The 16,976-nt window shown below is 50.3% G+C and overlaps 1 protein-coding gene across 2 annotated transcripts in view; it reads right to left on the reverse strand.

Annotated features, from left to right (window-relative positions):
* SEPTIN12 (septin 12) overlaps window positions 1–16,976 on the reverse strand; it is an 80,704-nt gene that overhangs the window by 41,101 nt on the left and 22,627 nt on the right. For both annotated transcript variants that reach the window (XM_053276944.1, XM_053276943.1), the window contains exon 2: window positions 8,961–10,289. In XM_053276944.1, the coding sequence (XP_053132919.1) occupies window positions 8,961–10,269 (1,309 nt within the window). In that variant the 5' untranslated portion in view covers window positions 10,270–10,289. The remainder of the gene's footprint in view (window positions 1–8,960; window positions 10,290–16,976) is intronic.

Genomic DNA, 16,976 nt, shown 5'->3' on the forward strand with positions numbered 1-16,976 from the left:
CGACTCATTCATGGGGAATGGGGTTCCCAACCTCTTTTAACAATGTGCCCCCCCTTTTCTCGCAAACCTCCACTCCATAGAGATTGTGTGAGCGCGCACAAATTTATATGTTACAGTTATGAGTCAAGCTGCTTCTACAACCCGCTCAGGGGCAGGGGTGTAGTTATGATTGAGCGAAAGGGTTCAAAGAACCCGGGGCCCCCAGCTCCTGAGGGGGCCCCCATCACCACCCCTCCCTATGTTCTTCATGATTGATTGATTGACTGATTGATTTGATTTCTATGCCTCCCCTCCAAAATGGCTCAGGGTGGTTTACAACAAATAAAAACAATTAAAATCAGTGTAAGAGTTAAAATCTAGGCTTGAGCCCAAAACATTTCGGAGGCCATTATAAAGGCCTCTGAAAAGTTTCGGCTCGGGGTGTGTGTGTGTGTCAGTGTTTCGGTGCTGGCGGGGGTGCTACTTTAAGGGTGGGGGAGGGTGTACTCACCCCTCCCACCACATTCCCCCCCACCGGCGCTCCGTTATTTTCAAGCCCCCAGGGGCCGCAGTGTTCCTCCCTGCTGCCCCATTGCCCTCATCAGCCGGAAGTGGCCGGAAGTAGCGGTCATGCATGCGCACGTGCACAGCAGACGGGCATTCCCCATTGCCTGCCCGCCCACTGGTGGCCACGGGAGGGGGCGGAGGGCGGCGACCCTGTCCCTGGTTCCCGCATGACCCAGGCTGTCACTGCCCTTGCTGCTTTGCACCCGAAGTGGGTGCTTAGCTGCCTTCAATGGGTGGGCCAGTCTTGGCTACTTCCATCACTGGCTCACAGCCACACTCAGTTATAAGGAACATGCCCCATGAATTTCAGTGGGAGTGCTCAGTGCTAAATTCCCGAAGCCTGTCAGTCAGGCTGAGGGGAGGGGCAGGCTGAGCTTCAGCACTTATCCAGCCAATCAGGAGCAGTGGAGGAGAGTCTTCACCCACCTCCCCTCCCTTTCTGAAGCCGACACATTGCCAAGGATGCATCGGTTATAAGCCTGCGATCCCTCAGATGGGGAACCAATAGCGCGGCGGCTGCAGAGTGGGGAGGCAGGAGGGCTCTGAGCCCTTCAAGTACCCCTAGAGGTACCCCTAGAGTACCCCGTTGTTGGGAACCCCGATGTAAAATATTCATATGCACTCATTGAGAAGACTGAGATCAATAGACTCTGAAGTGAAAGAGGCACATTGGAAGCTGTCCACCAACCTCAGACGTGTCTACACTGACCAGCAAATGTTCTGCCACTAAGCTATGGCCCCAGAGGTAACCAGAAGACAAGTCCCTGCCTCGAGCCGCTTCCAATCAAACATTCACCCTGAAGGGAGAGGAGGAATATGGGGACTGGAGAAGTCGGGAGGAGGATCTGTGTTCAGTTCAGCTGCACACACTTAAGCCTTTATTCCAGGACATGAGAAATTCCCTTGCATAATCTGTAAATTATCAGAGGAAGCCACCTAATGGTGCAGTGGGAAATGACTTGACTAGAAAGCCAAAGGTTGCCGGTTCGAATCCCCGCTGGTATGTTTCCCATGGGAAACACCTCTATCGGGCAGCAGCGATATAGGAAGGTGCTGAAAGGCATCATCTCAGACTGCGCGGGAGGAGGCAATGGTCAACCCCTCCTGGATTCTACCAAAGACAAGCACAGGGCTCTGGGGTCGCCAGGAGTCAACATTGACTGGCCGGATGAGGCCATTGCTCAGGGAGCAGAGCCCCAACCCTTCTCACCTTGAGTGATTTCACAGTGTTCCTTCCCTCGTTTAGGTAGGTGTTCAATGTCTTCAGCACGACTTGGACCCCTGCCACCAACACACACACCCATGCTGTTGGGTGGGGCAGAGGAGGTGGAAAGCAAAGTGGCCAAGCGTGCCAAAGAGCTTCAGAACTTGTCCCTCCGCCAAGGAGACGAGGAACGGCAGAGGAAAAGCAGACACCGTAACTGGCTAGGGGACACAACCCTTGCATTACACCAAAGAAAATGGCAGAGCTGCCTCCGGGACTGCTGAAGGAAGCAGACTCTCTGTCAGGGTCCCCTGTAACAGGAATTCCCAGATGGGATTTGTGGTCAACAACATCTGGGAATCCCTGTTACAGGGAACTTGTTGACTACAATGCCCATAATCCCTAACCAAAGGCCTTTGCACCTGGGGATTATGGGAGTTGTAGTCAGCAACATCTGGGAATTCCTGTTACAGGGAACATGTTGACTACAACTCCCATAACCCCCCACCAAAGGCCATTGCAACTTGGGATTATGGGAATTGTAGTCAGCAACAGCTGGGAGTCCCTTTTTATTATTTATTTATTTGTTTGTTTTTTTATTTAACACATTTGTATACTGCCCAAAACACAAGTCTTACAGTGCTCACATATGTAGTCTCCCATTCAAATGCAAACCAGGGCAGACCCTGCTTAGCAAAGGGGGCAATTCATGCTTGCTGCAACAAGAACACCTCTCTCCCTTCTTCTTGGTGGATGGGGTGGTCTTAAATTCAGAGTTGTCTTCGATTCAAGTAAATAAGGTGCTCTCAAAAGAGGCAATTTTCATTATGGATTCGCAACCAATGTCCAGCAGATGGCGCTGAAAAATGGCGCGACCACGAAGCATGTAATCTGGAATGAACGCGGATAGGCAAGAACAACTTCTGTTTTCGAATGGCGTATGTCTCCATCCAGAAACACCCCTTGTGAGGGTAATAGCTGCCTACAAATCAGATGTTATTTCTGCAAACTGCTTGGTATAACCATCATAATGGGGAAAGTGGTACAGAAATATTGTAAATCGATGAACCACACATATCTGTCAGTGATGGCAATGTACATATGGAAAAGTACGGCCAGTCCTTATGCACACACTTATACGACACACAGGCAGCCTGCAAACAAACAGTGGCTGATGTGGTAAACCTGTTTCTGGATTCTACCACCACATCTCTGGTGGGGGGAGAGGAGGAAAATGGTCCTTTCTCCATTCCTGAATAGATCCTCTGACTGTGAGTGTGACAGAGGTAATTAATCTGTGTCAAGAGGAGTTGTTCAATTCACATTTATATCCTGTCCTTCCTCTAAGGAGCTCCGAGAAGGACACATGGGTTACCTCTTTGTAGCCTCACAACACCCCTGCAAGGTAGGCTAGGCTGAGAAAGAAGTCTCGGTTCAGGGTTACGCAGTGAGCTTTATGAAGAACTGATTCCCAGAAATAAAAGGTTTAGTTAAAAAAGGTTTATATTTCTAGATATTGCTTGGTTGGTGGGGGGCGGGGCGCGAATTTGTGGGTTAAGCATGGGAATCCTTGCCTAGGTCTTAGATTGATGGGAGTTGTTGTATAGATATCAGAATGTGTGCTGTAGTTACTGAAAGTTAGCTGCCAAGGAAGAAAAAAGGAACTCGGAATGAAGAATAGTAAACGCGAACCGGTTGTGCTTTTGAACTGTGTATTTCTTGGAAAGGATCAACGTTTGCTATGTTTGTTTTTGTTTTACTTTGTGAAACAATAAATCCTCTTTATTTTCTTAAATATTTGGACTTTCGCTATTGAAGTAACACACCCTATGACATACCCTCGCTAACAAGAGCAGTAGATATTATAAGAGAGGTCTCTTGAAGATAAATTCCCCTTCAGCCATGAAACTCACTCAGTGACTCTGGGCCAGTCACTGATTTCTCAGCCTGACCCACCTCACAGGGTTGTTGTGAAGATATAACCTTGTACACTACCACCTTAAGTGGCACAGCGGAGAAATGCTTGACTAACAAGCAGAAGGTTGCCGGTTCGAATCCTCGCTGCTACTATATCGGGCAGCAGCGATATAGGAAGATGCTGAAAGGCATCATCTCATACTGCGTGGGAGGAGGCAATGGTCAACCCCTCCTGTATTCTACCAAAGACAACCACACGACTCTGTGGGCGCCAGGAGTCGAAATCGACTTGACGGCACACTTTACCTTTACACTGCTCTGGGCTCCTTGGAGGAAGAGCAGGATAAAAATGTAAAAATAAATTAAAAATAATAAAAAAAATGGTGGCTGCACATACAGGAACCGTCACAAGCGTCGTGGCTGAATGAGGATTCAAACACAGATCTCCCAAGTTCTGTTCTTTTGAGAGAAGAGCTGGTCTTGTGGTAGCAGCCATGAATTTTCCCCTTTGCTAAGCAGGGTTCACCCTGGTTTGCATACGAATGGGAGACTACATGTTTGGGCACTGTAAGATCTTTCTGCTCTGGGAAGAGCAGCTGCCTGCTTGCATGCAAAAGGTTCCACGTTCCCTCCCTGGCAGCATCTCCAAGATATGGCTGAGAGAGACTCCTGCCTGCAACCTTGGAGAAGCCACTGCCAGTCTGTGGAGACAATTCTGAGCTAGCTGAACCAATGGTCTGACTTGGCAGAAGGGAGCTGCCTACGCTCCTATGTTCCACTCCAACCCTCTAACCACTACACCAGACCGCCCCTCGGTTGTTCTTAAGTTATCTTGAGGATGCATCATGCAGCTGCCAGCACCACAAACCAGTTGCACGAATCCTCCTCTAACAGGGTAAAGCACATTCCAGTCCAAACCCCCGAGCGGAGAGACGGGGCGGACGACGAGACGAGGACGAGCCCGAAACAGAGAATGGCTTTGTCTTCCCCGATGCCTCAGCTATGAGGAAGTTCTGCAAAGTAAACTTCCTTGGGTTTCCAGACGACAACCAAGCATCTATCTCATCCAAAAGCTATGAGGAGAAACTGGGGCTGACCCCGAGGGAAACGGATAACCGAGGACCGCCTTCAGCAAGTGAGCGCAGGGAGGACCTGTGACTGCAGGACTGAGAACCGGACTGGTGTCCTCTGAAGCGGACGCCCATTGTCCATCGGGGTGTCTGGCTCAGGGGTTTCTATTCACCCACCCAGCTCTCCTTGACTTATAACCACCCAGCTCTCCTTGACTTATAAAACCGTATGGTCTGGCCACAAGCGGGGTGGGCTTGGGGAAGGGCTGGGGTGAGGAGAGGCAGGAGCCTCAGACAACCCCTTTCCCAGACGACCCGAGCCCGATCCGGGCTCCACTGCCCCAATGAGTAAATAAAATAATCTGGTGGCTGTAGATATGGGAACTGTCACAGGCTTCGTGGCTGAATGAGGATTCAAAGACAGATCTCCTGTTCTGGTCTGGTGAGAGGAGAGCTGGTCTGGTGGTAGCAAGCATGAATGCTAAGCAAGCTCTGCCCTGGTTTGCATCTGAATGGGAGACTACATGTGTGAGCGCTGGAAGATCTTCCCCAAAGGGGATGGGGCCGCTCTGGGAAGAGCACCTGCATTGTAAGAGATTCCCCTTAGGAGACGGGGAAGGTCTGAGATGAGCACCTGCGTGCAGAAGGTTCCAAGGTCTCTCCCTGGCAGCATCTCCAGATAGGGCTGAGAGTGACTCCTGCCTGAAACTTTGGAGAAGCCGCTGCCAGTCTGAGTTAGCAATACTGAGCTAGATGGACCTATGCTCTGATTTAGTGTATGGCAGCTCATCTTCCTGTGTTCTGCTCCAACACTCTAACCACTACAGCACACTACTATGCTTGCCCCCACATGAGGCTTCTCCCACATGTCTTGAAAAGTATCTGCGAAATTGCCCAGATTTGTTAGAAGGTGACATTCCCCGTTCCTTTCCCGTTCCTTTCCAATGGGGAAGTTTTCCCATATTTGGGGGGGAATAAATGAATTTTTCTGGTTTTTTAAAAAAAAAAATGCTGGTAGTCTGGGTGACATCTGGAACATACCGGTAAAACAGCATGTTTCTATCTTTCATAGTTTGGTCTGAGAGTTTCATATCCGTGAGTGAGTGAGTGAATAAGTGAAGCCCAAGCAGCTTAAATATATAGATAATTAAATACAACCCACATAAGCTAGTGCTGCCACTTTTTCCCCCAGCTAGGACTTCTGTGCCTATGCCTTGTTAAACTGCTTTGGAGCAGAGACCATCAACTAGGGATGTGCGACAGTGCAAATCGATTCGGGTACACAATGATTCGTAACCGAATCGACCTGTTTTGGGTGATTTGTGGACAAAACAAATTGCCCCCGTGCTAGCTGGCCAGATTTGGACCCAAAACAAATCAGGGGTGATTCGGGTATAAATCGAATAAAAAGAATCTATTTGTGCACTTCTCTACCATCTACTATCAAATTCAGCTGATATATTGCTGGAAAGTTCCCAGAAATAGGCCACACTGTCTATTTCCAGAAAGGAAGCCCCTAAAAAAATGAACGAAAAGGAGGTTGAAATGTATGGAATATTTTCAGGGTGCTGCTAGGAGGTTATTAAAAGCCACTGTGATAGAAAAACTCGGATTAAATGTACACCCTGGAATAGAAGAGTCTGTGATGATACTATGTGGTTAACAAGGAAAGTCAAAGAAGTTATAAAAGGGAAGGAGACTCCCTTTTAAAGACTGTGAATCTTTCCCAAATGTGGGAAATAAAAAGGAGCCAAATTCTGGCAAAAGAAATGTAAGTTGATACTAAAGCAAGCAAAAAGCAGATGGCTAAAAACATGAAAAAACAAACAAGATGTCATGCAATACATCAGAAGCAGGAAACCAGCCAGTGAGGGTATTTGATCATTAGACGACAAAGGACTAAAACGATTGCCAGAGGAGGATAGACAAGGAGATTGCAGAGAAGCTAAACTCTTTGCTGGCTATGGTCTGTGGTGAAGTTTTTTGGTGGTCTGCCGCCATAGGCCCCCGCTGACCTCCACAACACATCACCGTTGCAATGATGTCACTGCAGTGATGTCACTGCCCCAGAGAGGGCTCACACCAGGGCGGTGACATCATCATCGTGCGCCAGGCCAGCAAAGAGAAGCCAGCCAGCTGTGACATTAAGAGGGGGCCACTCGCAGGTGGGGTGGAGAGCTCCTGGGGTTAACGGGAGGGGCAGGGGCTGAGGGGGGTTGAGGTTCCCCCCACCCCCGGCCGTGGTTCCTCAATTGTAGATCCTTCCCTGCACTGCAGAAGATGGCAAGTTCGTATTCATGAGTTAAATAGCAATGCCTGAATCTGGGTTTTTTTTCAAGACTACTTCCTGAAGGGAAGAAGAGGTATGAGATCACCATGTCTCTCTCTCTGTGTCCTCCTCTAATAACTTTTGTGTTTACAGTCTGATGCAACCCAAATTCACAGCTCATGGGAGGGGGTCCTAGAGGACCCCAAATGGTGTGTGTGTGTGTGTGTGTGTAGAGAGAGAAAGAGAAAGTGAGAGAGGGAGGGAGGGAGGGGGAGAGGGAGAGAGAAAGCTGTAAGTGCAATAAACCTATCACCTATTTCCTATCTCTAGGTGATAGAAAAATCATTATGAACATTCGTCCCCTGAGAATGGGCCTGGCTCATAGACGACGACAACAACAACAATAATAATCAAAGGTCCATTCTCTATTAGGGATTTGGAGTCTGGAAATCAAACTTCTTGCTGTCTGAGCCGAGAAGACCTGGGCTCCCTCGTTCTTCTGCTGGGCTCCTGCCAGAACCGCGTGGGACTGACGCCATCTCTGGAGGGGGCGGTTTGTGCCGCTAGCACGCCACAGATGCCACAGGGCCCAGAACAGATGGTGATAAATGGATGCCGGGATTCAGATCTCGAATGTGCGGCTCCGTTTCCTTGCTTGGGCGGGGCTCATTCCTGGTAGAGCTTTCAGAGGTTTTGCAAACCTCTTTCCCTCTTAGGAAAACACCACTGGATGTGCCAGTGAGATTAAGATAATGTATAGCCTGGGGCAAAGGTGGGTGTTAGGAAGCAAAGGAGAACAGGGCTCCCTCTCCTCGTCTGCACGAGGCCTTTTCGTGAAGGAGGGAGGGCTTCCCGAATTCTGGGTTGGGCAACACAGCACAGGAAGAAGAGAGACTCTTGAGTATCAGTGGCATAGACAACGTGACCTTGGGCCACAGGGATGGGGGTATGGGCCTGCCAGGGAGGCGACTCAGGCGCCCCACCACCACCCCAGAGAGGCCACGACCCCAGGCAGTGTTCTCGGCAAAAGGGATCCCCGGATGCTGATGACTACAACTCCCATCATCCCCCGCTGCAATGACCGTTGCCTGGGGATGATGGGAAATTTAGTCAACAACTTCTGGGAATCCCTATTAGAGGGAATGCTGATCCCAGTGCACGCCTTCACCCTGCCCCAGTGCACCCCCCCCCGTTGCCAAAGCTCACCCCCTGGGCAGGGCCAGCACTGGCGTCAGGGCGGTGACACAGACAGAAGGGGTGTGGCCGGCGCAGTGGTGTAGCATGGCGCCCATCCTCACAGGCTGTCCTGGGGCTGCTGCCAACCTCCCTATGCCCTTGTTGAGCATGTGCCAAGTGCTTTCCACTCAACCGCTTGAGGCAGAGAGTAGGCTTTCTAGTGTGAGGTCTTGCAACTTGGTTGAGCAAAATATAGGAACGTAGGAAGTTGCCATATACTGAGTCAGACCCTTGGTCCAACTAGCACAGTATTGTCTACCCAGACTGGCAGCGGCTTCTCCAAGGTTGCAGCCAGGAGTCTTTCTCTCAGCCCTGTCTTGGAGATGCTGCCAGGGAGGGAACTTGGAAACTTCTGCAGGCAAGCAGACAGGAGTTCCTCCCAGAGCGACCTCATCCTCTGAGGGGAAGATCTTACAGGGCTCACACACGTAGTCTCCCATTCAAATGATAACCAGGGTGGACCCTGCTTAGCAAAGGGGACAATTCATGCTCGCTACCACAAGACCCACTCTCCCCCGTCCCTAGAAGATTCATCCAACTGACTAATTCTCAAAGCACTGCAGCCCTCCTGGGAAACCTACTGAGAAAATCTGCCAGTTCTTATAAGACCCGTTCTGCTTCCCACAACATCCCTCAGAAACGTTCTTCTCAGGATGAGCCCACTCAAACCCACTTCAAATGTTGCTGTCCATGAGATCTTGAGAGGAATCCCACCTACCTTCCTTCATCATGCCCTTGCCTTGAACTTGGTCCATCTTCTCGCAGGACGCCCTTGGAGTCTGGCTTGCTTTCGGGAGGGGGTCTTCCCGTGGGCAAGACGCAGGTGCTGGAGTCTGAATCTTGGAGGCCTCTGGGCTGGAAACGGAGCTGATCTTCTCTGCTGTGGCACTGCTATGTTTGTTCAGGCTGGGCGCGGCTGGAGTCCCCTGCGAAGGCGCCATCTCTGGGCACCCTAGAAAGGATGGCTGGGAAGGGGCTGGTGTGAGCTGAGGCTGCGATACGAGGTGGAAAGCAACAGCCTCGGGGGGAGACGCAGACCCCTCACGGTTCGCCAGCCCCAGAAGCCTCCCTGAAGAAGGAAGTACGGAAACATCACCCACCACGACAGGTCTCTCCTCCCTGGCTATTTCTGAGGGCTTCTGGTTCGGGCTGAGGTTGAGCTTGGCAGCTGTGGGCCCAGAGTTGGGCCCTGGTGCCAAAATGGCGCCCTCTGGAGGCTTCTCCACCAAGCCGTCGAGGCTGATGGGAAATTTCTGCAGCTTCATCGTCTGCCTGGAGGCCGGGGCGGGAGGGGTCAGGTTGACCAACTGGCTGATCTCCAAGGGTGGAGCGGGGGCCTCCTTCCCCACGAAGATACGACTCTTCAGTGGCAGCAAGAGGCAGTTCTGGTCGGAGCGCCGCACAGCTGTGGGGTCGGCGCCGGGGGGAGGGCCATCTTCGGCGATGTGCAGGTCCAACGAGGGCAAGGAGCCGTGATTCAAGGCGGCCTTGGCCGCTTGCCGGACAGGCCGGTCTGCCTCGGCGTGGAAGACGTTGCCGTGGGAGGAGAACTTCTTCAGCGCGGGGCTGGCGAGCTGGGAGGCCCCGACCCGGGTTGACTCGGACTGCCGGGCTGCATTCGGAAGGCCCTGGGCGGGGGTAGGGCACTCCAAGCTGGAGGAGGAGCTGTGGAGACTCTCGTTGTCACTGCCCCCCAGCCCCAGGGATGAAGAGAAGCCGTTGGGCTTCAGCCGGGTTTGGAAGGAGGAGACCCTGGTGAGGTTGGTCCCGTTGGCCCGGGGTGGGTGGACGGTGCCCCGGTTGAAGGAGAGGCTGCTACCGATCCTGGTCTTGAGGACAGGGCTGTGGGCCGGAGTGGGGTTGGAGCCCAGGCTGATGCGGGCCTGGTAAGTGGGCAGGATGGGGCCACCAGCTCTTCTGCCCTCTGCATGTCCAGCGGTGAGGACGGCTGCCGGCGGGCTGGGAGTGAGGGGAGATCTGGGGGGAGAGGAAGTGGGGAAAGCTGGCACCTCTTCGGCATCTTCCATATCAAAGGACCTCTTCAGGGCTGTGGAAGAGGGCGGGAGGAGAAAGGAAGAGAATGCATCAGGTGGGGAAAGCGCCCGCTGCGGGGCTGTCGGGGCCCACCCAGGCTCAGCCAGAGGAAACCCTCTCCAAGGAAGTGGAGGAGGAGGAGGAGGAGGAGAAGCCCACCCCAGCTGAGACTCTACTGTGAGGCTCCACTGAATGCCCCCTAGATCAATCAGATGCTACACAGACCCAGCAGAGATCCCCGTCCCCGAAGAAAGCCCCATAGATCTAACTCAGGGGTTGCCAGCCAGTGATATTCCAAATGTTCCTAAACTACAACTCCCATCATCCCCAGCTGCAATTTATTGTGGCTGGGGGTGGTGGGAGTTGTATTTCAGCAACATCTGGAGTACCAAAGGTTAGGAACCCCCTGGCCGTTGATCTAGCTGATCTTGAGCTGCCAGCGCCCATCCCCCCTCCTGCATTTATGCACAGGAACCTAGGAAGCTGCCATATACAGAGTCATACCCTTGGTCCGCCTAGCTCAGTATTGTCTGCTCTGACTGGCAGCGGCTTCTCCAAGGTTGCCGGCAGGAGTCTCTCTCAGCCCTGTCTTGGAGATGCTGCCAGGGAGGGAACTTGGAACCTTCTGCATGCAAAGCAGATGCTCTACCACTGAGGCAAATCCTTTAAGGGGGAATATCTAAGGCCCCATCCTCTAAGGGGGAATATCTTACAGCAGACATCACTTACATGTGGCCACCCATCCAAATGCAAACTCCAGCAGACCTGCTTAGCCAAGGGGACAATTCAGGCTCATGACCACAAGTGGGCGCAGTGGGGAAATGCTTGACGATCAAGCAGAAGGTTGCCGGTTCGAATCCCTCCAGGTACTATATCGAGCAGCAGCAATATAGGGAGATGCTGAAAGGCATCAGCTCATACTGCGCGGGAGGAGGCAATCACAGGGCCCTTTGGGCACCAGGAGTCGAAATCGACTTGATGGCACACTTGACCTTACCGCAAGACCAACTCTCCTCCCTGACCCTGACAAAATCCCTCTGTCCCGGCTGAGATCCCAGGAGCAGAAGTGACAACATGCCAGGGCTGGAGATGCATGATGCCAGGGCCAGGATTGAACTGGGGACCTTCTGCCTACAAAGCAGACGTTCTGCCACTGGGTTACAGTGTCTCTCCACCCAGGGATTTCCCAGGGTGTTGCTTCTGCAGTCTGCATGGCTCCTTGCTTCTCCCCAAGACCAGTCAAAGCAGAGCAAGTGTGGTGAAACAAACAAGGCTTACTCTGCATTGTTTAGAAAGGGTGTCAAACAAAGCGCAATATTTGGGTAACGTGGGACCAGGTAGCCATTGTATTTATTTATTTATATCTCTGTACACCGCTTTGGGAACTTTTGTTGAAAAACCAGTATATAAATATCCGTAGTCTTTGTTGTATTGGGATTGTTTTGGCTTTGGTTTAAGCAGCAACAGACACACCAGTGTGAAAAACTGACCATCTGCCAGGCCTGCTCAACTTAGGCCCCCCCCCAGCTGTTTTTGGACTACAACTCCCATCATCCCCAGCCACAGTGGCCAATAGCCAGGGATTATGGGAGTTGTAGGCCAACAACTGCAGGAGGGCCAAAGTTCAGCAGGCCTTTCCTGGAGTTTCCCCAGATAGCAGCAGGCTTTACTGTGGGTTTACTGCAAAGTTGCCCCCCCCACACACACACACAAAACGACGCAAAAAGAGGATTTTTAACCCTGGATATAAATCGGGCTACACTCTAACATGCAATGAAAAACCCAAATTGTGTGTGAAGTGCTCCCCAATAGCTTGAGGGACTTCGGGGTAAATTTGGCCAAAATGTGAATACACACCACCATTCCAGGAGGAGATGCAGTGTGAAAAACTTCCTGGTATTATCAGTGTCTGGCACTTAACTTAAACTGCGTAAACTGCTGGCACTTAAAACCAACCAAGTCGCAGAGCAGCTTTTAAAGTGACGCTTGGGGGGTTGCCGACAGGAACTAGGTGCTATCTTGTGCTATCTGGTTCGGCCAGCGAAATCCCCTAAGGTGTGACAGTGAACATGTTTCGGATAAACCAGAAGGGGACAGAGTAGAGCCGGGAGTTGAGCAGAAGGAAACATAGGACAGCTTTGCCAAATAGGTCAAATGATGGTAAGGGGGATAGCAGATGCCAACGCCAGGTAAGAGACTCGGCAAATAGGTGCTTATATGCCAATGCCAAAGGCCTCCGACCTAAGGTGGGCGAGTTGGAGTGTTTGGTTACTAATGAAAACATAGGTATAGAGGGCATAACGGAAACCTGGTGGAACGGTGAGAACCAGTGGGAGAGAGGAGAACCAATAGGAGAAAGGAGAGCTGGACTTGTGGTAGCCAGCATGACTGGTCCCCTTAGCTAAGCAGGGTCTGCCCTGGTTGCATATGAAAGGGAGACTAGAAGTTTGAGCACTGGAAGAGATTCCCCCTTATGGGGATGGAGCCATGCTGGGAAGAGCAGAAGGTTCCAAGTTCCCTCCTGGGCAGCAGGGAGGGCTGAGAGAGATTCCTGCAACCTTGGATAAGCCGCTGCCAGTCTGTGAAGGCAATAATGAGCTAGATAGACCAATGGTCTGGCTCAGTATATGGCAGCTTCCTATGTTCCTATGACTGTTATTCCTGGGTACAAACTCTACAAAAAGGACAGGGAGGGGCAGATTGGGGGTGGAGTAGCACTGTATATTAAAGGGAGAGAATCCAACAAACTAGAAAATCCAGGAGGACCAGAGTTTATTTTTTAATCTCTGGTTTATTTTTAAATTGTTACATTGTTTAAAGTTTTTTGTATATGTTCTTAACTTGTTTTATGCTATTGTTAACCGCCCAGAGATGAAAGTTTGGGGCGGTGTACAAATCTGATAAACAAACAAACCAACAAGCAAACCAACAAATAAATAAATAAATAAATGGGTGACCATACAAGGACTGAAAGTAAATGTGTGACTAGGGACGTGCTGTCGTCCTCCGGATCAAAATGCTGAGAGTGACCTGGGTGTTTTCCAGACGGCAACTTAAAATCGCCTTGCTCTGGTGTTAAATCTGACAGCGGCTTCAAAACTTGAGGGCCAAAGCCGTGGGATTTTATACCACTTCCTCCTGCAGTCTGGAAAGCACCCTGGAGTTGGAGAAGCAAATCAGAGAGGTGTCAAAGAGAGATAATAATGGGTGTCTTCTATTACCTTCACATAGACTGAGCAAATTCACACGCGGGTATTGACAGAGAGGCCAAATTTCTAGACATGTTAAAAGACTGTGCCTTAGAACAGCTGGTGGAGGAAGCAACCAGAGAGAAGGCGACCTTGGACTTCATCCTGAGTGGTGCCCAGGACCTGGTGTGAGATTGGGGAACAGTGACTATCATGAGATTCATTGACTTCAGCTTATATTCAAGTGCAGCATTGCCAAGGAAGTCCAACACAGAGGCGTTGGACTTCAGAAGAGGAAATTTCTCAAACGTGCGGGGACGGGTAAAAAGGAAGCTAAAAGGGAAAGTCAGGAGGGACAAATCACTTCTCCAAAACCACAATAATAGAAGCTCAGTTGGACACCAGTAGGACTAACAAGTAGAGTCAGTGAAGATAGAAAAATGGAAGAAGACTTCATTCAGAAAATGGAAGTCCTGCTGAAATGAAGAGAACAGGAAGGAACATAAACTCTGGCAAAAGAAATGCAAGGAGACAATAAGGGATGCAAAAAAGAGAGTTTGAGGAGCATGTAGTTAGAAGTGTCAAGGGGAATATGGTCAGTATCCTCTGTTGTGAAGACAGATGTGAAGAACTCATTTGGCTTCTCTGCAATCTCCTTATCCTCCTTCATAACCCCTTTCACACCTTCATCTTCTAATCATCATTTAAATACATCATAAGCAGAAAGCCTGCCAGGGAGGCAGTTGGACCCTTAGATGATGAGGGTGTGAAAAGGGTTATGAAGGAGGATAAGGAGATTGCAGAGAAGCTGAATGAGTTCTTTGCGTCTGTCTTCACAACAGAGGATACTGACCATATACCAACTTCAGAACTGAACTTTTCAGGTTTAGCAGCTGAAGAACTGGGCCAATTTGAGATGAGGCAATGTTTTAGAATTCTCACTTCTACATTCTCAACCATCAGTCCCCAGATATTGTCAGACTACAACCCCCATTATGCCAAGCCATTGTGGCAGGGGATGATGGGACGTAATCCAACAACATCTAGTGACCCGAAGTTGAGAACCCCTGAGCTAAAGAAAAATCATGCCTTACTGGCCTAATAATACTTGTGAAATGATGCCTCTGGGCATGTGCAAAGTGTCTTTCCCGTATCACCAAGCAAGCAGAGCCATTCCCCGTATTTCTGGGATTAGGGGGCAGGACAGGTCAAAAGGCTGATGGGAATCTAACAACATTTGGGGTCTGAAGATTGAGGACTCCTGTCCTAGCGTAACCTAGGTTGTTGGGAGGCGTGGGACCACAAACTCCTTAGGGGACGGGTGAGTGGGATTAAAAAACAAGATCAGCAAAGAGTTTTGTGGCACCACGAAGCCTAACTGGTTAATTCTGACACCGAGAATTGCAAGGAGCAGACGTGCCACAGGCCATTTGGCAGGCTTCGAAGTGCCACAAGATTCTTGGCCTGGGTTTTCCTTGTCACTAACACACCCGCCGACCTTTCTGGAATGTGCATCTATGTGGGGTTCATTTTGGAAAATCTCATGGGTTAAGAGCGAGAAGCTCTCCCCCCTCCCCCGCCACCACCATTTGGCCCTGGAAGCAAAAATATGGGGGGGGGGAGATGGGGGGGAAGAGACAGCCCGGCTCCCTGCTTGCTGTCTCCTTAGAACGGAGGTTTTTGTTGCTCGTCCCCAAAGGGGAAACCGGAGCCAGCTCTTGGAACAGCTCCTGAGGCCTCTAATCTCTCACATCTAATTGTTTGGCGTGTTTTATCTCCGGGAGATACCGTATCCATGTCATCTGCTTCAAATGGCTCCCCTCGGGGGCAGCGCACAGTAACCGCTTTATTCACCTCCGACCACCGCATGTAAAGGATCCTGCCTGAGGCATCCCTGAGTAATCAGATCTCAGACTGCTTTCCTCAGCCTTTGGCTGCTGCTACAGTTTAACTGGGGCATCCAGGGCAAGCGAAAGTTCGTGGGAGAGGAGAGGCCAGGAATGTGGGTGGGAAAGGAGGAGCCTGAAGGTCATCCATCCAACCCCCATCGCTTATTCTGTGCTGCTTGAGGAACATAGGAAGCTGCCGTTTACTGAGTCAGACCATCGGTCCATCTAGCTCAGTATCGCCTACCCAGACTGGCCGTGGCTTCTCTACGTTTGCAGGCAGGAGTCTCTCTCAGCCCTATCTGGAGATGCTGCCAGGGAGGGGACTTGGAACCTTCTGCATGCAGTTGCTCTTCCCAGAGAGGTCCCATCCCCTAAGGGGATTATTTTACAGTGCTCACATGTAGTCTCCCATTCAAATGCAAACCAGGGCAGACCCTGCTTAGCAAAGGGGACAAATCATGCTCACTAGCACAAGACTAGGAGCTTTCCCAGACAACAGGCTTTACTGTGGGTTTTCTGCGAGGCTTTACTGCGAGTTCAAAGTTAGCCAAGAAAAATGACACAAAAAGTGGATTTTATAAATCAGGCTACTCTCTAACGTGTGATGAAAAACCCGAAGTGCTCCCTGATCACTTGCAGGGACTTTGGGGTAAATTTGGAGGATATGTGAACACACACCCATTCTGGAGGAGATCCGAACTAAAAGCCAGGTGTGAAAAATTCCCAGAGGTGGTATAGGGCCAAAATTTTCAGTTCCAATTTATAGGGCCACTCTTCACTAAAGAAAAATGAAGCCTATTAGGGTTTAGTGCTTTAAATGTCTTTGGCCCTGAAATAAAATGCATTTCTTTTCTTCTTCTTTTTGTTTTTGCATGCATCCTTCCAAATGTGTTCCAAACAAGCTACCATAGTGTAGGATAGTTCTGGGCACAATCCAGGAAAACCTGGATTGGAAACTCAGCTCAGACTTTGCCATTTCATTGCAGCAAATTTTGGAAAACGATGCCACAGACGAGAGACTGAATTGTGAAGGTTGGGCAACACTGAGAGAAGGTTGGGCAACTCTGGCAAGAACTGCATCCCAAATGGCAACTGCCCGAGGTTTCAATTTTCTGCGGGTGTTCCCCAGAATTGCTTCCCTCCACGGACCCCCTCCTGAAACATTTTGGTTCCTACGATCATTGCAATCACGATGCTTCTTAGAAGGTCAGCCTGTCCTGTGTCACAGAGTTGCTATGAAGATTAAATGCGATACATCTCTATGTTGCCACAGTTCCTCAGTGAAAGGGAGGCACACAGATGTGATAATTAAATAAACGTTCAAATGGCAATTGGCTTCAGCAGTGCTTTTAAAAAGTTGAAGATTTTAGCATACCGTATACTTTTGTCTGATTTTACTGGCAATTTGGTACGCACTTTTAGATCATATCTCACCCTGAGTTCATTCTTGGCAAAGAGGCTCCTTTTAACGTGGTGATTCTCTTTATTTAGCAGGGGGAGAGTAACTGGCCCTATCCACCCCCAGCACGGTACCTCCAGTGGCTGTTGCTGGTGTCTGTATTATGTTTCTTTTAGATTGTGAGCCCTTCGGGGGACAGGGATCCATCTTATTTATTTGTTGTT

Source organism: Hemicordylus capensis, chromosome 13 (genome assembly GCF_027244095.1).
Source record: "Hemicordylus capensis ecotype Gifberg chromosome 13, rHemCap1.1.pri, whole genome shotgun sequence".
Taxonomy (NCBI): Eukaryota; Metazoa; Chordata; class Lepidosauria; order Squamata; family Cordylidae; genus Hemicordylus; species Hemicordylus capensis.